This window comes from Diceros bicornis, chromosome 10 (assembly GCF_020826845.1).
Source record: "Diceros bicornis minor isolate mBicDic1 chromosome 10, mDicBic1.mat.cur, whole genome shotgun sequence".
NCBI classification, from domain to species: domain Eukaryota; kingdom Metazoa; phylum Chordata; class Mammalia; order Perissodactyla; family Rhinocerotidae; genus Diceros; species Diceros bicornis.
Genome location: NC_080749.1, coordinates 74,895,013 through 74,915,952, shown reverse-complemented (window position 1 = coordinate 74,915,952; position 20,940 = coordinate 74,895,013). Strand labels below are relative to the sequence as shown.

Genomic DNA, 20,940 nt, shown 5'->3' with positions numbered 1-20,940 from the left:
CAGCATATGCTATAAACCACGGTTTCCAATCTTTCTGCATTTAAGACATTTCTTTTTTTTTTCCTAATATTTTCCATCATTAAGGCTACCATGATGCCTTAATGGAGTAAAAATTCACTTTCTCCCTTTTTGTTAATCAGTAACATATAAGTCCTAACCAGAATTTCTAATGAACTGAAATTACCAGTTTTAATCAGAGTTTCTGATCTACATGAGATCACCAGGGATCCTACAAAGAATTAAAATAATGCAGCTAAAAACAAAAAGAATGTGATGTAATGACCTTTCATCATTGACTACTAGTAGATGCATGATTTGTCTTGGCATTTCTTTTTCACATCTTGTATCTCCGATTTATTTTGTTGCATTTCTTGTTTGGGAGATTTAAAAATTTTTATTTCACTTATTTAAGTGAAAAAGAAATGCATGCTAATTGTAACATTTCAAAAATACTGAAGTGTCTAAAGTAAAATTGTTTCTGTTTCCAAACTCACTTTCTGATGTAATTTGGTGTGTTCTTTCATAATTTTCCCCTTGAGAATATAATTAAATACAAATGTATGTGCATATAAATTTTTAAACTAGAATCGTGTAACAAACATAATTCTATAACTTTCTTTTTTTATTGTTTACTTAACATTCTATTGCAGATACCTTACAAGTCAATATGTATCAATACAGATAGATTTTTTTAACAGTTGTATTATTTCATAGCAGATAGACAGATGGATATAGACGTGTGTATGTATCAGAATTTGTTATTGACTCAACCAGATGCCTGTTGATGTTTTCAACATCAACATGTTTTAGATTGTTTTCAGGTGTTTTTCCTAATACAAACAACGTTGCAGTGTGAGTTCATATTATGTGTCAGATAAGTTTCCAGAAGTGAAATTATTGAAAAAGAGGAAGTGTATATTTTAAATTTTTCATAAGTTATACCATATTACTTTGCAAAAAAGAATATTATAATTTATGACTCGCCCAAACATTTGTATAAAACTTACTATTTTCCCAAGCCTTTGCCTGCCCAGGGTGATATCTTTTTTTTTAATTTTTGTCAATTTGAAGGGCAAAAAAAGGGTATTTCATTATTTTAATTTGTGTTTCCCTATCTAATAGTGTATTTCTTTAGGTATTTGCATTTCCTCTTCTGGAAGTTACCTTTTCCATGTATTGCTCAGTCTTTTTCTATTGAGTTATCTTTTCTCATACGTTTGTTGGAGCACCTTGTCTTAGAGATATGAATCCTCTGTGTGTTATGTGTGTTGCAAATGTTCTCTCTGTCTACCATCTATCTTTGTTCCTTGTTTATGATGCCCGAACTTCTGAACTTTTATGTAGTTGAATCTGTCAGATTTTTTTTTTCTTTTTGGTGAGGAAGATTGGCCCTGAGCTAACATCTATTGCCAATCCTCCTCTTTTTGCTGAGGAAGATTGGCCCTGGGCTAACATCTGTGCCCATCTTCCTCTACTTTATATGTGGGATGCCTGCCACAACATGGCTTGATGAGCAGTGCATAGGTCTGCACCTGGGATCTGAACCTGTGAACCCCAAGCCACCGAAGCGGAGCGTGCACACTTAACCACTACACCACTGGGCTGGCCCCTCAGATTTTTTTTATGTACCTAGGTTTCCGGTCTTGTTTAAGAAGGTCTCCTACACTGAAGATTATATGGATATTTTCCTATATATTTCTTACCCTGCTTCTATAACTTCGTTTTTCCATTTTCAGTTCTTCTATTAAAATTTCCACTGAGAAACTATGATTATTAGGTCCCGAAAGGTTGTTTTGGTGCTCTAATGATAGTGATTTAATACCTTTCATTACGTTTTCATTACAGTCCTCATTTTTTCATTGGTTCTGACCTCAATAAGAGCCAAATTTTCTACTTTTTCCATTAGTTTAACTCCCTCCATGTCACTGGGAGATTGTAATTGTTTTTACGTACTAATAGATGAGGGCTCCCTAACCCCTACCTGGATCAATCTGTGAGATCTCTCTGGCACTGGAAAACCTACAGGAAGGAAAGACACACTGAGGGCATCGATTATAATGGCAGGCGGCAAACCCCCCACAGACCACGTCCTCTCCCCCGGAGTGGGGTGGGGTGGGATGGGGATGGCAGTCTCTCTGCTCTTAGGCCTCTCCAGGTGCAAGCAGGGGAGGAGCAGTCCTCTTCTAAGCAGTTTGCCCTTCCAGTGCAGTCTGCTTGCAGGTCCGAGGGTCAAACTCCCGTGTTCCTGGAATCCCCTTCACTGAGCACTTTGAAATATTAAAAGTAGCTCAACGATCCCCAGTCCCACCTACGCAGACCCTTAGGCTGAGATTCATAGTCTCCAAGAAATGGTACGTGCAGGTGCCGCCCTAAGCTAGGTCCTTTGCGGGATTCGTACTGATAGAGGGGCTGAATGTCGGGGACTTTTTGAGTGAGGGTTGGGTGTAGCTGGAAAGCTAAACAGTATAACTTGCGTTAAGTTAGGGGATTTTTATATTCGTTGCTTCATATGGTTCTTAATCCTCGTAAAGGCAGCTTTACCTTTTCTCTTTATAGGGGCAATAAAGGTTTTATATGTATTTTAATACTTAAAATTGTCCAATCAGCATCATTCTGAGGCAGATCATAAGGGAAATCTAACTAATTTAGCGCTGAGTTCAGCCAAGAAGAGGCCCCAGGACAGCAATCTGTATTCCAAAGCCAGAGAGCTTTGTCTTCTTGCCTTAACAATGGTACATCGCTTCACGAACCACGTTTAGATCCCTTACCAAGTGAAGCTGCCGTCATCCTGTGTCATAGGCAGGGCAGGCATTCCTAATCTGATTTTTTATATATGGGAAACTGAGGCTCACAGATCCCAAGTGAGTTGCCTAAGATCGCATACAAGTAAGCTGACAGAGCTGGGACCTTACTTAACTCAATTTCAGTTGATTTGGAAACTACTTGTCATTTTGTTGAAAATAATTCCTCACCTTCATTCATCTACTTATTAAAAATATAATTATTGGGCACATACTATTTGCCACAAACTGTTCTTGGTGCCATTTTAAAGACTTATATAGTATTTTAAAGTACATAACTTCACCTGCATTATCTCAAATACTATTTTATATCAATCACATCTTCTCCCTTTCACTAGGGTGTGTAACTGTAAGTGAACCTATTCATATGGGTGAAAGAGAAATTTCCTATTGTAAATTGGACAAACTGAAACCTGTGTCAGCATCTATCCATCAAGAGCTGAGAGTATCATAGAATCTATTCTGCTTGCAAATGAGGTCTCTTTTCTATCTCTTTCTTTCCATCAGACCATCTGGCCTTCACTGTTTTATTTGTTCATTATATTTCAGAACACCTGTGAGCATGGTTAATAACATTTTGGCATTTTGTAAACTTTATTCCATGGAGAATGCACATTTAACCAATTCAGGAAAATTCATAAGCCAGAATTTCTTCAACGTGATGAAAAAAATAGATTGCGTTGAACAAAATTTCTCTCTCGGACACTCTCTGAATTCTTTTGATTCCTTGCAGGTAATGAAAACTGTATAGAGGTACTTTTGGAACAAAAATGTTTTCGTGAATTTGTCGGTAATCCCTTTACTCCACTGCACTGTGCAATGTAAGTAGAAATCCTGAAAGTTAATGGTGCCGCTTTAATTCTTTTAACTATGCATAGAAAAATTGCCTTTCAGGGAAGGAAAAGCTGTTAGATTATAGATAAGGCCAATATATTCCATTTTGCTGCTGAAGGCCAATAGGTCTGGTAGCAAATTGTGGGCCCTTTCCAGAAGCTTTCTGTGGAATGCCATGGTTCCAAGGCGGCTCACATACCACCTTAGGGAAACTACATGAAGGGGTGGACTGAGAGGCATATTACACACCGTATGAAAAGCTCTTCAGATGGACCTCACATTTGTCTGGCAAATTCTAAAAATCAGTTGGGGTTTACAACAATATGCTTATGGATGATTAGAAAGACATTTTATACCAGGAAGACTTTTCATATTTTATAATTCTCCATTCTTCATATGTTGTAAGTTCTTTTTTGGTAAATGTAATTTTTGCTCCAGTCTCATAGTGTGAGCCATCGTTCAGAGAGTACGGTGACTTTACGTCAGACTTCCATGGTCAGTCTGGGGGCCCTAGACTTGGGAGAGCTTTGTCTTTGCATTGTCTCTGGGCTTCACGTGAAGCTGAGTCGTTTGACTAGAAAGATATTGGAGGCATAAAGTGGATCAATAAAGAAGGGGTAAGGGATAAGGAGTAGGAGTGATTTTAAATCTGAAGGAACCATGTCTTTTTCACTGTGGTATCCCCAAAACACCTAGCATGATGCCTTCTATAAGTGGATGCAGTAAACTCCTTCCTGGATGTAGGGTTCTGAAGAAATGCTGGAGGTTACAGAGTGTGTGCCATTAGACCTGTTAAAATGATTAAAGAAGACAATTTAGGTGATACAAACAAACTTGAACACTTAATGAAGCAGGTAGTCTTCACTCTCAAGAGTTCAGAGAACTGCAAAGTGGGGCAGAAGGCGGGAAGCTTTTCTAGGATAAAGAGTAGGGAACAAGGAAGAGAAAGAATAAAAATATCTGATTGGCTGGGGTTACATGTCTGGTGTTACTTGAGTTATCATAGGAACGGGGCGATCAGCTGTGTAACTTGGTGATCATAGCTTGATTACATAGATGGTCTGACTTCTGGACAGATGGAACCTTTACAAAAACATGAAGCTAAAAGTTAAGTTTCATTTTGCTGACATGGTTTCCCAGGATCAGTGGTGCCCAGCTTACCAAGGAAAGGTTAATGTGAGATCAGTTTGACAATTCCTCCTTTTTGATCAACCTCTGGTCAAGCAACGATGGTATTCCAAGTTACTCTCAGTTACCATTGCCTCTTCAGGTCTCAGTATATATTTCACAGGAGATGATGTCAAGTTCATTGTTCCATTTGGAGGGAGACCATTGTTGACTGGCTGGTGGCTGTATACACGCATTTAAAACCCTTGAGAGAATGCAACGGACCAGGGAGATTATTATTATTAATAGTAAAAGTATTCCTAAGGTTTTCAGGATCCTCCTGAGCCAGGGTTCTCATGAACCAAACCAGCTAGAATCAAGTAAGTCAAGAAATGACCCTGAAGAAGGGGATACTTCTTTAAGCCAGTTGGCCTGTTGATGTATTTCATATACCTGTGTCTCCACGTCCCCAGAAGTGTTTATCCAGCGAGCTTGTTTCAGAGAAACTGAGACATTGGAAATCAGAGACAAGTTTGTGATGGGCAGAACTACAGGATCACCAGCATTGTAGCAAATCCAACAGTAGGTTGGAGGATGGATTACCCTCCTTTGCAATGGCCTAGGACATTTGAACAGGTCAGGGCAAGGCAAAAGGTAAACAAAAGAATCATAAAGAGCTTCATGGTGTAAGAATTAGGAAGAGGATGGCCAGAGAGGGAAAGAGGAAAGGAAAGAAACATTCTTGATCCGACATCTTGGGAGGAAGTGGTCTACTTCGATGTCAGCTACTTCTCTTCCTAGTGGATTTGATTTTGAGGTCTCTGGCATTTGCACAGACTAGATGTTAGGTGGAGCCTTCTACAGTTGTGAAATATGCACCCAAGGTTCGACACCTTGTAATTTGACAACAGTATCAGTGGTCAAGAGTACTTGGTAGGGTCCTTTCCATGAATCTCCACTTTTACAAAAGCATCAGGGTAAAACAATAACTGTCTGCAAGTGACAAAAGACTTAAAAATGCCCGTGGTTAAAGATCTGATGAGAGTTCATTATAATTGGATTGACAAAGGACTTTGGTTATTTCTGAGACACACAACATTTAAGACGATAACTGGAACTATGACTGATAACATTATACCAGGATATATCAGTTTTTTAGGAATTTTATGCAATTTCTGGAACACATATTAGTAACATATACCCATATAAATTTAACTTAGGAAAGTTAAACATCACTTCTTATTTGATGTTTCCTATGTAACTTAACATATCAAATAAGCCTAATTAGTTTAATATTTTTCTTTTTATAAGGAAAGAGAACAAATCTTTTGAGATGTTCCAGGGGCCCTTTGGAAAATCCCAAAGTTACTTCAAGGTCAAAAAGACTTCATTTAGAATTTGATTTTTGGGAATTTTGTCAAAAAATCAGAAGGTTTTCAAACACTTGATCAAGTAGGATCATAGGTCACTGTGAAACAATACTTAGTTATCCATTTAACTAAAGTGACAATTAAAGATTAAAGATTAAAAACAACAATAGGGCTGGCCCAGTGGCATAGTGGTTAAGTTCGTGCATTCCACTTTGACAGCCTGGAGTTCCCAGGTTTGAATCCCAGGCGTGGACCTACACACCGCTCATCAAACCATGCTGTGGTTGCATCCCACATACAAAATAGAGGAAGATGGGCACAGATGTTAGCTCAGGCTAATCTTCCTCAACAAACAACAACAACAAAAAACCCTTAGCTCTTTTAATGTTGAGAAGACTGGGTTTTCTTAAGTAATCAAAGATCTGATAAAGACAGTGTGAAGCACAGTAAATTGTTTTGGTAAGACACAAAATGTTTGCTTTCCAGGCAGATTAGTTAAAAGGTAAAGAAAAACCTTTGTTTACAATTTCTTATTAAGAGCAGACCAATAATCTAAAAAAACCTTTGTCCTTTTAACAAAGAGAAAATCAAATTTTAATTTTGCACTAGTGTGCTTTTAATATTAAAACTCATTTTTTAAAAACGTAAATAAATCCATTCCAATCTTAGCCAGCTTGACCAAACATAAAATTCCTTTCCCAAGATTCTTTTTCCACAGACCTTCTACAGCTTTTTTGTATCCGTTCAGATTTTGTCCTATTTTTTTCCCTCTCTTTCTCATTCTGGAATAACCAGTCATTTTACTTTAGTATGAAATTACTTTCTGTTCTCCCTTAACAAAAAAAAGAACATTAAACAAAATACATGTCCTTCCTACCTTTTCTTATCCAAAAAATACATTCTACTTTCCTTACCTAGTTTTCATACACAGTTGTTTTCTTTCACACTTATTATTTCTAAGTAGTTTTAATTGATTAGAATTCTTAACCTTTAGAATCCTTAATTCCTAGTGAAAACTAAGAAGTAAGCAATTGTGGACTGTCTGTTACACTAGCATTCTATGGATTGGCAAATTTATAAATACATTTCATAATTTCTAGAAGTATATTCTTCCTCATAGTGAATTTTTCAGTGTGGCACAAAACATGTTTACTAATAGACCCAAATATATTTAGCTCCTCTGTAAAAGGAAGACAAAAGTAGATAAACTATGTTCAGTAATTAATGTTTCAGTATTTTATCTTATTTGGAAATGATCTAGATATTCAATGAATATTCATCATTTAACTTATCTCAGTATAACTTTAAGGTTTCAAGTTACCAAAAACATTTTGGAAACTATTTTTAAGTAAACATACCATAAAGTGTAATTATTGTTGGAAAGTTTATAAAGTTTATAAACCTTTGTCTTACATCTATTTATTTTACTTATTCTTAACAATTATGTTTAGATTGCTCATGAAAATTCATGAGATATTAAACAGCTAACCATCATCTTGTTATATTTCTTGCTGACAAATTGTGTAACAGAGATAACATGAGCTTATTTGACTTTTAGTAAACCTTGGTAGAATAAAAGTTGTATGTTAGCATTATGTTTAATGCTAATAATTCTGAAGATATGCCTGTTTTAATTAAACCAACAAACTTAAATTAATTTCTCTTTACCAAATATTAACCTAGATCACGTGAACTTGAAAAACATTTGGGTTACTTTCCATATTTCTGAGAGTACACTTGTGTTATATAAATGCCTAATTTTCTTTAACCCAATTAAATAGAGCTCTTTACAAATTAATTTTGTCAGTACCATCCAGAGGTAGAAAAAAAATCACAGATAACATACATACATAGACATAGATAAACATACAGATAGACACAAAAGGAGATCTTATAGCTTTTAAAATTTTAGGCATGAGACAGGTATGATAATGCAGAACTCACTAGTTGATAAAAGAACAGTTGGATCCAAATTGTGTTTTTGGTAAATGGAATAAGTTAAGGTTACCAGCTCAGATGGCTTAAACTTTTTACTAATATTTGGGGAGAAGACTTCAGATTTTTCATTCCTCTAGATTCCAAATAGCCTTTTTTTTTTTCTTTTTTTTCTTCCTTCTGATAAGCATTATCTCCCTGAAGTTTGCATTTCAAAGAGATGGTGCTCACTTGCTGGAGAGCATGGATAGAACATTTACAGCTCAAAGGCACAGGGAAAGAAGCCAAGTTTCTCCAAGAAGGACTTTTGTTTCCTAAGTGCAGAATTTTTACAATACCTATAAGTCTTTTGAGACGAATAGGAGAGGTTTGGGGGTTGGTAAAAGGGATAGGTGGGCTTTTTACGTTCTTGAAAGACTTGGGTTTTAAGACAAGGACAGTTGATTCCAATTCCTCAAGGAAAGGAGTTGACCCACCTATCCAACTACATTATCTTCAGTTTGCTTCTTTATATAAAGGAGAAGATCTTCCTTCAACTAAGATAGAAATCATAGACAGATGCCTAAGTTCTAGACTTAGAGCTGTTTGTCTTTGAATGTCCCCTCCACCACCACCACCCCAGCTGTGTAGTTTCATTTTAGCTTAGAGGAAAAGGCCTAAAAAAAGTTCCTGTCAGGCTCTGAATATCAGCTTCCAATTTGGCCAACTTCTGACCATAGAGCTACTTAAAAAAACAAACAAACAAAAAGCCTTTCACGTATCTTGTCAAGTTTCAGCTGGGACAAACAGTAAATATTTCTGGCAGTTTTGAACAATCCCATGGATGCAAGAGGCATCCCCAAAGATGGTGCAAAAGATACTACCCTCCCAAGATCCAGAGCCACTCCCAAATATAGCCAAAAGAAAGAAGGGCTTAGGACAAATAAGAAGGCTATAGCTGTCCCTGGAAGAGAAAAGGATCACTAACTGATGGGAACCTCAAAACCAAATTCACGAGAGTCTGATATTTGGAAAGGAAGGGACAACATGAAATTTACCTTTCTCTCTCGACTGGGCACTACAGAGATCTGGGGGAGCTGACTGTGGTAAGAATTCTCACCCTTTGCCAGCTTCTGCCAGTTTTGCCAGAATCTCATCTGCAGGCTCCTGAGCAAGTGGGGTTTAAAGTAGAGTGTAGCCCTGGTATCTATCAGAATTTGGCAAGATTTTTCCGTTAATTTTAATTTTAGTTTCCCCTGGGCTGTTTAAAGGAATAACTAGTATCAGTTTACTGGAGAACACCTTGGAGTCCTGTCAATCCTGGGAGGGGCCATTATGGAGGCCCTCCTTTGAGGGTATTTATGGGGCATTTGAGTTGCTACCAAAGGATTTGCACAAAACCTTCTAGGACAATCTTTTTTCCAGTGTCCCAGTTGATTGCAAATGAGACACCAATTTCTGGGCCATTGTTCTGTTGATGATGCAACAGGGGAGGCCCAGGTGTTGTTTAGGTTTCTGGCCTTGGAGCTGTTGCAGCTGTACTATGGACTATGAGTACTCAAGTAAAAGAGGATGGAGGGAGTCACATCAGTTTTATAGTCTTCTGTTTTAGATACCTCTTGTGTCTTTAATTTTTCATTAGCCTTTTGCAATGAATTTTTCAAGAAAACTATTTTGGAAACTTGAAGCCTTTTAAAGTCTTCTGCATACCAATTAAAAGAGATATTCCATTCCGTTTGTTGATTTGGGAACTCTTACTTTCAAGTGCACTTCTTAAATGAACAATCTTGTTTAATTGAAACATTCCCATAATGGCCATCGTAATTCTGGGTTGTCTTAGTAAGATTTTGCCATTTCTGTAGATATCTACAGCATCTAAGACCATAGTTCTTAGACCTAAAATAAGCAGGTGTGCCAGAAGGTAGAGCACTTAATTCTTTGAAACTTGAAGATCCCATTTCTTTAGGTAAGCCTTGAGTCTCACAGAGCCATATTAATACCTAAGAGAGATATACCACTGAGTTGGGGATTTTATGGTGTTTTACTGTGTACCTTGTTGCATGGAAATTTTCTTCAGGTTGGTGGGTGACCTAGTGTCGATCTAACCCATTCCATGACCAACTTATCCTAGCAGAGGAGTCTTAGATTTAGGTGATGAGAACTCTAACAGCTTTTAAGTGCTCGACCTGTGCCCACCAATTTTGCAGATTTGGCTCCCAGGACTCCTATTAACAATGGATCTATTACTCCTTTCATGAGAAGATTTCTTTATAGTGGAGGAGGCCCTAATGGCTTTTAATGGTACAACTTGTGCCCACTCAGGTTTTGATGTGCTGTTGGTCAAAACAGTTTGAATTTCTTGTCTTAATTTATTTCCCCAAGTCCCACAGCGATTTATGCTGTGGACCTACCTTGAGGTCCCTGTGAGTCCTTTAGCTGCTGCCACCTGCTGTGGACTACCAATATAACTGTCCCGGAACCTTTCTAGGATCCCAGAACCTTTCTGGGAACTTGAATAAACCTCTTTCCTTTAAAAAATTTTGGATAAAGTTTGTTTGGATTAGAGAGCTGCACGCAAGGGAGCAGAGCTCAAATCTGAGAGTGACTTATCCACAGCACATAGTAGTGATGAGAGGAACGTGCACTCCAAGGGTTCCCTGGGCACGTTGCCTGTGTGTCTCATCCCACAGGCCATTAGTAGTCAGTTTTGGATCCCATCCTTGTCACCAAAACTGTTAAAATGATTAAAGAAGACAATTTAGGTGACACAAACTTTAACACTTCATGAAGCAAGCAGTTCTCCAAACCCTTGAGAGTGGAGACTGCCTGCTTTATGATATATTAAATTAAGTTTATTTGTATGACCTAAATTGTCTTCTTTAATCATTTTAACAGAATGTAGACCACAGATATTTGCATCAGACTTTTTTTAATGCGTTGGGTTGTTGAATGTATAGTGCCTAGGAAGATGGAGTGGGAGGGGATATAATTTTTTAAAGAGAGAGATTTTAAAACAGAATCCATTTTCATTTTAGAATAAATGATCATGAGAATTGTGCATCATTGCTACTTGGGGCCATAGATTCCAGTATTGTCAATTGTAGAGATGACAAAGGCAGGTAAGTGATCCTAAAATGGCATGCTTCTTGTCTTGTTGAATCTTAGTCTCCGCTTTGTGGTTGCGGAGTAGCCAAATATCTATTTTTTTTAATTGAAGAAGTAATATATAAGCATGTTTTTTTAAAATTAAATACAATAAAGGGTATATAATTAAAAGAAATTACCCTTTTAACCCAGAAGCCCCAGCCTCTTTCACTAAGAAAGAAATTTTAAACTTTTCTTTCCAAATTTTTATGTTATCCCAAATATTTTCTGTACATAGCTACAAACATATATAAAAATATATATGCTTATATTCTTTTTATGCAAATGGGAACATTCTGTAGCAGAGCTCTGCTTTTAGTATGTGTTGGAGCTCTTTCCATGCAAGAACATATAGATTTACCGTATTCTTTTTAAAGCTACATATTATTCCATTGACTGGATATACTATAATTTAATGAGCCTGCCTTCTACTGAAGAACATTTAGGTTGTTTCCAATATTTTGCTATTTCAAAGAGTGGTGTATGAACAATCTAGTACATGTGTCTGTTCACATGACAAAGTGTATTTAGGAGATAAAGTTTGAGAAGTGGAATTACTTGGTTAAAAGATTGACAGTTTTTAATTTTGGTAAATAGTGCCCAATTGTCCTCCCAAAGAAATCAACTATCCACATTAGATGATGTCGGCTTTCTTTTTTTGATTTAAATATCCAATTACCTATAAATTTAAGGTTTAATTTTGAAAGTATCTTTATCAAAGATGAGAGAGAAGTCACTGGAACTCAAGATTAAAGGGTCAGTAAAGATGCCAATTTCATTATCAGGGCTACACCCCCCAAATCTAGGGGGTACCATTCACATAGGTGTCCACCTTGATTGGCCTTTAGAGGGGCCTGATCATTATCTCTGCAAACTGGTAAGTTTTAAATCCCTAAGGTCACACCAAGCACACGTTTCTTGGGCATATACGAAAAGAGAGTGTTACACTTAAAGGAAGCTAAAATCATATTTCTTGTAACTTGTTAGGACACCACTTCATGCAGCAGCTTTTGCTGATCACGTGGAGTGCTTGCAGCTTCTTCTGAGACACAACGCTCAAGTGAACGCAGCAGACAATTCAGGGAAAACAGCGCTGATGATGGCTGCTGAGAACGGGCAGGCAGGCGCCGTGGGTATGTGCTCGACTTGTGGACTTTGTGTGTGTGCCTACCCAAAACCAAAGTAATGTAAGGTTGAGAAATCAGTTATTCTCTTGGTAGATACACGTAAAAAAGACCAACATTTTCTTTAAGCCACCTGACTCTACTTGCTAATTGTCTTTAGTCCCCTGTTACTTGATTATTGGAGGACCTTTGTCAAAGTGAGCGAACCTTTCTGCGGTGAAATCTCTCAACATTTAGAAACCAAATATAATGACAGAATCATTTTACCTGAAAATAGCAAAACTATAAAGACAATTAAAATTAATGCCTCTAGCCCTTGGATTTCCATATAATAAATAGGACAATAGATTGCTCCTTTTTTCTTTAAAAACATTAAATATGATTATGTGAGCTGTACTAATTTAAATGTGTTATTGTTTCTATAGTGACTTCTTCAACCTGCATGTAATTAGCATCTGGTCTAAGTAACTCTCCTTTGGCTTTTCCTGTAGATATTTTGGTGAACAGTGCCCAGGCTGATCTGACTGTGAAGGATAAGGACTTGAACACACCCTTACATTTGGCTAGTAGTAAAGTATGTAAATGAATTTGAAACAGTGTTACTTAGTGTTGTAATGATAATAATACCACTTAAACTCTGTCTATCTTGGAAGTGTGTATCATGGCTCTTAATTAAGATGTACATTTTCCCAGGATGTTGTCAACTGTCAGTGGAATGGAAGGGGGAGAAGCAAAGAGCAGACCCACATGGGGGTGGTGAGGATACACCTTTCATGGCATTGGCCAATGGCATTCTTGCCCCTGCCTGTCTTGGTGCTGCCGCTGTATCTGTCTCCATGGTTGTGGTACCACATTTTGTTTTAAACACAGGTTAGGACCTTAGTTATATATGGCTTCTAAAATATAAGCAGTTCCAACTTGTTTTCATTTTGTTGCATTTGAAGACATTATAATAACACAGCCAAAAAACACTCTCTTATGAGGCAAATGTGTTCATGGGCGTTTCTACCCTCTCCCATTTTTTTCTGGCACATAGTTCAGTGCAAAGAATATGTGCTTTCTTTTAATAGCATTGCGTTCATATGTAGCTCAAGGTTCCTACTTCCATAAGAAATAAATGATATGTATAAATATATGATTTTACAGAAGTGGGATCACACTACTTTATAACCTGATTTTGTTACTGAATCATATATTATGATATCTTTCTTGTAGACATCATATTTTATAGTGTTTTATAAGATGTGCAGTATTCCACCTTAGGAACGTGCCATCCTTTATTCAACCCGTCCCCTATTTTCAGACATTTGCTTGTTTTCAAATGTATGCTACTATAAATAATGCTAATTGTAGAGAAATCTCTTTTTTAAGAATCTTTACTCATTCCTTTAAAATAAATTCCTAAATGTGAAATTATTGAGTCTAAAGCAATGAACGTTTTTAAGGCCAAATCTCCCTCTAATAAGGTCACAACTGGTTACACTCCACCAGCAATACATCAGAATGAAAACTCCATGGACACTTCTAAAATTATATTTACAAGTCTCCCTTATAAGGCACTAAGTCTGAGGCCAGTTGACACTGGTGATGGTGGTTTATTTCCATATAGTTACAGTACTAAAGGTGTTATCAATACCCAATGGTACCAGAAGGCTCAGCTATTCCTTTCGTTGGTTGCATTTTCTCACTTCATGCTCTGGGAAGCCCATGGAAACCACAAAAAGTGCTCAGTTTCATGAAGTTCATTTCAAGGTGTAGTGTTTTCGTGAATATAAGTGCAGTGCTTTTCAAACTTTACGGTGCAAATGAATTACCTCAGGATCTTGTGAAAATGCAGGTTCTGATTTAGTAGGTCTGGGGTGGGGCTGAGATTCAACATTTCTGACTCCCAGGGGATGCTGCTCCTCTGCGGGCCGCACTTTGAGTAGTTAAGGATTTAGGAAGCCATGACCGCTTAATAGGGTCTAGGCCTGAAATCATGAAAGGGTCTCTGATTTATCGATTGATTTTTAAAAAATTATCAATCACCTATTGTCATAAGATACAGAGATATTTTCCCCTGGTTGAGGAAGAAAAGAATGAGCTTTCCTGAAAAAGAGTCTCTCCACAATATAAGGCAGTAATAATGTGATGGGAATCCCAAGGAGAGATGGATCACTGAAGTGGTAGTTGAAGCCTTGAGTAAGGAGGTGGGACTTGACTCATGGTTAAAAAGTAATGTTGGAGGATTTAAGGGTTACTCCTAATTCTACTCTCTGTTTACCAGCTGACCTAACTGAACTAGCATCTGCTCCAGCTCTCTGGACATTAATTCTAAAAGTTAGCTTAGAAATATTAATATTTTAGATCAGATTTATATTAACCAAGTCCTAATAGACCTTATTCAGAATCTTTGAGAATCTGGGGCCCTTGAACTATTTGCTTTTTAGAAGAAAAAAGAATTACTCAGAAAATAACCTTATAAAATGTTTTTAGGCAGAGGACATTCATTTTAAATTTAAAGCATAATGAAGTGATTTTTCTGGAACTGTTCTGTGTCCCTGTCCTGTGTTTCTTATCATTATTTTTCTTTATTAGGGTCATGAAAAATGTGCCTTGTTAATACTTGACAAGATACAAGATGAGAGCCTTATTAATGCAAAAAATAATGCACTGCAGACGTAAGTGTGACTCCTGAAGTCTGACTCAGACCCAGAATCATAGTCATTTATTCAACAGATATTCAGAGCTTGCTGTGTGCCAGGCTAGAGCTGGGGACTGCAGTGGTGAAAGGCACAGACCTGGCTTCTCCTTCATAAAGTTGACAGTCACATACCTACAAATGCTCACCACGCTAGACATTTCTAGTTAGAATCTTGATTTTGATATGCCTTCCTAGAAATTTGTGAAGTCTGTGTTTTTCTTTGCTGATATTTCTATGGTAATATTAAAATTTAGTGGGCTGTTAAAAAATCTTATAAGCTGACATATTTGGAGAAACTGTTTGTATAAATGTATTAGCATTATGTATTCTTACTGGAAAATGACAGTTTTATAAACCAGGTTCCCAGAATACATTTGAAGAGTTTCTAAGCTATTTGTGTTAATTATGTTTTAATATAATTCAGTGTAATCCTCAGCATGAAAGCCCAAAAAGCTGCTTCATTTGCCATTTTAGGAAATTGCTTACACATTTGTTTTAAGGGCAAAGGAATACTAAGATTTTTTTTTTCATTAAGATTCTTAAGTAATATGTAGCACAATATACTGGGTTTGACATTCTTTAAGGAATTCTAAGTTCATTAAAATATTATTTAGTGCATTTAGTAATAATAAGGTTTGAGATTACATATATGGGTATTATTAATACCAGTTATATTGATGAGCTGTGTAAAACAGTGATTCAATTGCTGGAGTAGAAAGCAAGGGGTAAAGAACCTTCTGGAAAACACACCAGAGCTTGAGTTCTTCCTCTGGCTTCCTATTTACCGTCATTGAGGTTTTTGAGATGCAGAGTATTTGTAATATCTGCAGAGAAATCTGGGCCAACTTGGGAGAACAGTTGGATCATTAGCACCTGGAAAAGGTCTGGTCAACAAGTATTCTTTTTTGTAAAGTAAAAACATTCATTTACGATTTATAAGTTCTTAAGTACTTTCTTCCTTTTAGCAACGCAAAGTGACATATTCTCACACAAATACAGATCACAAATGATGCTCGGCATTGTCTTTCCTCAGACCCCTCCATGTTGCTGCACGCAATGGCTTGAAGGTGGTAGTGGAAGAATTGCTGGCCAAAGGGGCCTGTGTCCTCGCTGTAGATGAAAATGGTAAGTGGAGACAGTAAACAATTACTGCAGGTGCCTTCCGTATGCTGTGAAGCCAGAGGAGAATGAGAAAGATAGGAGCTAGTTAAAAAGGCAGTAAGAATTCTCGCCCCCATGGAAGTTCCCTGTGTGTGAGAAATCAAACAAGGGTAATTTGTGCTGTCTGTCTTTGTAGACACATAGTCCCCCTGTAGCCCACCAGGGCCTTCCATTTTGCATGTAATGTCAGCAGCTGGTCTCTAACTCCTCAGCGTGGTCGTTACAATGTTTTAAACACACTAAAAAGCTTTCAACTTGGCGTTCGAAATTCAAACTGCGTACGCTGAAGAGTTAAGGATTACGCATGTCATTAGTGCATGCTCAAGGGCTCAAATAAAAACCTAGGTCTACGTGTTTCAGTTCGTTCTGAGACCAAACCTTTTTTTTTTTCAAGAACATGTCAGAACTCATATTCCCAGTATGGATATTTAGGGAACATGAGTAAAATTTTTTAATTAACGTCTAGGCTCGAAAGCTTCTCCTGATCTATATAACGTGCCTTTTCTAAATGAACTAACTCTTAACAGAAGCTTTCTACTCTGCTTCCTAAGAAATTCTGAAAGCTAATGAACACTAGAATTGTATGAAACTACCATTTTAAGCACAATGCCTATTAACCTTGGGGAGCAAAAGAGGAACTTCTGGATATTTATGAGTTAAGTAATTTTTTAAAACATGGCATTAATTGTGGCATTTGATTAAAGTATTATAATAAAATGTATTAACATAACTCAATTAACTGCTTATTACAGGTATTGGAATTAGCAGCTCATGCCTATTTCTCAGAAGTAAGCAGCCATATGACTTCAGTAGCTAACTCCTATTAGTTTTGGTTTTGCAGCCCCATTTATCCTGGCATGTACCCTGCTCTGTCCCCAACCTGACTCACCTAGGAGGCGCAGAAAGTTCTCTATTTCTCCATCTCCTTTTTTTCTCGCCTTACCTTCCCACACCCTCTTGTCAGCACTATATAGATCTTAGGGTTGGCGTGCAGAGGCCCACAATTTTTCTCCAAAATGACCAAAGACACCAGAATAAATTAGTTTTGCCTTTCTTTGGTATAAGTCTGCTGTATCTGAGGCTTGTCCAGCCCATAGTGACCTTAGGAACAAAAGCCCTGGGCCGTAGAACTGTGGCCTGTCTCAGAGCTTAGCTGTACCCTAAGGCCTGGGAACATTTGGGGCCATTTTGTACAGCACTACAATCATAATGCCTTTACTCATCACCAACCTCGTGGGATGGAATGTTAAGCTATCTGTCCATTCTTGTTTGTTTTCAAACCAGAGAGAGGAATAATCTGTTAAGGGGGGCAGGTGGGTGGGGTAGAAATCAGGTCAGGTGCTGATAAACAAAACACCAAAAAGTAAAGTTTTTTTGAGCCAGTTCCTCTGAATAAATGAGTGAGTGGGAGTAGGAACTGTGGCCAGCAGAGAGGACAGGCTAACCCTTTCAGGCCAGTAGAATAAAAGCTGGATATGGATAGCGATTAAATGAAAGATAGCGTTGAGATAGTGTTCTTTTCTGGACCAGACTCATCAAGTCTAAATGATAGAGAATGACACAACTCTATAGCAAATATAGCAATTTTGCCACATCTGTTACATTGAGGATTGGGGACTTTGGTTGGTGGTGTTGCTATTTTTTTAAATTCTAAGTTTCTTTTAAATGGTAGTACATTTTTAATTACAGACAACCAGTGCCTTCCTGTCTCTGATCTACTCACATGATTCAATTTTTCTAGAACCAGTTAATTGGTGTATACTTTATATAAAGTATATATAAAGTGACAAAACTGCGCAACTCACTTTTTCAGACATCTGATTTCAGTGTCTTTTCTAATCTGACGCACGATTACCTGCAATGGAAAGTCGTTGTTCTCAGAATGAGAGTGCTCTGGCCCGAGCCCCAGGCGCATGGTGTGCATGTGCTCTCAACTGGAAACATCTTTCCGGTTGTCCTGTTGCTGTTTGTTGTGGAATTGTGTCCCGCCCCCAGCCCCTCGTGTTTCTGTTCACTAGATAAAGACTGGAATCCTGCCTAACTTCGGATGATATAGTGCTTGTTGTTGTCATGTAAGCTGAAAAACATACCCATAAAGTGTCTCCCCCTCCCGGTCCCTCTAGCCTCACCCCTAGCATGACTTGTGGGAAGTAACTTCTCCTTTTGCCTGGCATGATTTCTAACTCGACATACATCTCCGCGTGTGAGGTCGTACGAGATGTACTGTGGAATGCTCACCCGCCTCTGGATTTCCCAGACTAACCACTGCCTTGTCTGCATTTACGCCCAGGTCATACCCCGGCCCTGGCTTGCGCTCCTAACAAAGACGTGGCTGACTGCCTGGCCCTCATTTTGGCTACCATGATGCCTTTTTCTCCTTCCAATACAATGACGGCTGTCAACTTCGTTTGTTTTAAAAAAGACAATTTGAGCAGGACGACCCTCTCCAATCTGGGTAGCATGGTTAGCCTGTGCAGTAACAACGTAGGCTCGGAGGATGGGTACAATGAAAATGATTCTGATTCGGAAACGTTTTGACTTTGGACTGTAGAAGCTTTTCCTTGATCAACCATGTTGGAGGAAGGGAAAGAAGCTTGAATTCCAGGTTTATGTTGTGTTCAAGTATTATTATGGGCCCAGGCTTCTAGAAGCCAGGAGAGAAGGAATTAATCAAACTGAAGGAGGGCAGCTAGGCTGGAGGGCAGAGCACTCACACAAATGGGCCCCACTTTTGATTTGTTTCATGCTTTCCTTAGATCTAAGATGCTTCTGTGAAAGTCTACCTCTCATTTTAAGTAAAGAATAAAAAATGTATTTAATTCTTTTTCTTTGGGGATAGTACACCAAGAGGGAGCTGTTCTCTATAGAGACTTTTTTTCATGTACTCACTTGGCAGTGAGTTCTCAGAAGTATATCAATGTGACATTCATGTCCCCCCAGGAGGGGAGGGAAGGGGTGGATAGGAAATGCCTCAAACCTCTTCTCACTTTGGTGTTTACTTCCTCACTAGAAGCCAAAGGTAAAGGTGTTCATCTTCAGAAATAATGCCTGTAATAATCTTTTTAAGGGAGTCCAATTATTCATATCCTCTGTATAGTAAGCACTTAAATATCCAGAACTTCTTTCTGAGGATTTTTGTTAAAGTTACCAGATGAAGAGAAAAATTCACTGAAAATGGAACTTGCTTTTTTCATTTAACACAAATATGGCACCCAGTGCTCCCCATAAGCCCGTGACTAATTTTCACCCAAGTGATTGAGTCCAAGTCTAGTAACATTTTGGATGAAAATTGTATTGCACCAAAATTTTGAGACATATGCAAATTTAATGTGAAACTACTCTTTATTAATTCATCTTTAAATCAAAATACTAACTTTTAAAAACATCAGAACCCTCAGCATTGTTCATCAATAGTAAAATGTTAAATAAGCTTCTCAGTCAAGGTCATGCCAAGTGAGTTAAAGTGTGACTGCCAAAGGAGACAAAGCAAGTGAAAGCAGGAGGTAGAAATGGGTGACTCGAAATTAAAGCCAATTGATAGTTGCTTGATGATGAAATCAGCGTGGTGAATACTGTGTCTGCTCCCTCTGCCAAAGCTTCTAGGTCAAATGGACCCCGTTCTGCACCTGGAATAGCTGTACAAAAAGAAGAATGAGACTCTCTAAAAATTATGCACATATACACGCACACATATATGTATGTATATGTCTGTAGTTCATCAACCAGCTATACATGAGGACCAAAATGCTTCAGTCTAAAATGGAAGATTTAAATGGTTTTCCTCCAAAATGGAAGTGAGAACTGAAGTAGCTTTTCTATGGAGTTAAGATGTAATCTTTTTGCGTAACAGTCTTTGTTGTATTTTATATTTCTTATGACACAGATTTCTAGTTGATGGCTTAACATTTGTAACTGATGATGTGTTGACCACAGCTTATTTTTTTGCCAAACTACAGAAAATGTTCATATACTTTTGATGTAAATGTGTTTGTATTTATTTGAAATGAAACAAATGCCGAGGAAACATCCATTGTTTGTTCTCTGTTTTAATTGCTATGTGTCTTACTTGGAATAACAAAAAAGCAGAAAAACACACAAGACCCTCCCTGGGCTAGCCAGCAGTCCTGGGCCTAGCCCATCGTTTCTACTGCTAAGGTTTCCAGCCAACCCTCGGGCTCTTCATGTAGGTTGGAGTGGGGTACAACATCCATCCATCTCTGAGCCCCAGTCTGTAGCCACCTTAGAGCTCAGAGGACTCTGCAGTCCTTATGGTCTGCTGCAAGATGAAAACTAAAGTGGATCCTACGCACAAAGGTGGCCCAAAGAAAGATACAGAAATTATGCTAAATCCACTGAAAATCTCACATCGTCCCAAGAACCCAATGGGAAACTATGTCAGTGTGTGGGCCCATGGACCAAGAGAAGAAATAAAAATCACCAGCTCAAGTGCTATTTTCCACTTCAGGAAGAGACGGGAAAGAAACATGTTGCTTTAGAGCAGTTCTTTCTGACATTTTATAAACGGCTCCATTTTCATCCTGGAAATTGCTATTTTATAGTGTATGTGAGATATTTTTAACACAGTGTTCTATCACATCTGGCTCAAATGCAGATACTGTATTGTATTTTTCATCTAACTGTAAAAGACTTTAATCTTACTCTTTTAATATCCTGGATTTAATTAAAAACTCATGTTGGGTTCTTCACAAATGAAAACTTGTTCACAGGACTTATAGAATTGGTATTAATTTCTCTGAAAATTTTTGACACCACCAACATTGTGTTTTTAATTCTTAGTGTTG

The 20,940-nt window shown here is 37.8% G+C and overlaps 1 protein-coding gene across 4 annotated transcripts in view; it reads left to right on the top strand.

The window, feature by feature from the left end:
* ANKRD44 (ankyrin repeat domain 44) overlaps window positions 1-20,271 on the top strand; it is a 294,265-nt gene extending 273,994 nt beyond the window's left edge. For 2 of the 4 annotated variants that reach the window (XM_058549502.1, XM_058549501.1), the window contains exons 22-28: window positions 3,535-3,622; window positions 11,062-11,145; window positions 12,158-12,303; window positions 12,786-12,868; window positions 14,872-14,954; window positions 16,011-16,102; window positions 19,735-20,271. In XM_058549502.1, the coding sequence (XP_058405485.1) occupies window positions 3,535-3,622; window positions 11,062-11,145; window positions 12,158-12,303; window positions 12,786-12,868; window positions 14,872-14,954; window positions 16,011-16,102; window positions 19,735-19,793 (635 nt within the window). In that variant the 3' untranslated portion in view covers window positions 19,794-20,271. Of the gene's footprint in view, window positions 1-3,534; window positions 3,623-11,061; window positions 11,146-12,157; window positions 12,304-12,785; window positions 12,869-14,871; window positions 14,955-16,010; window positions 16,103-18,428 lie in introns of all 4 variants that reach the window. The other 2 variants (XM_058549500.1, XM_058549499.1) reach the window with 1 other exon arrangement.
* The last annotated feature ends 669 nt before the right edge of the window (window positions 20,272-20,940 follow it).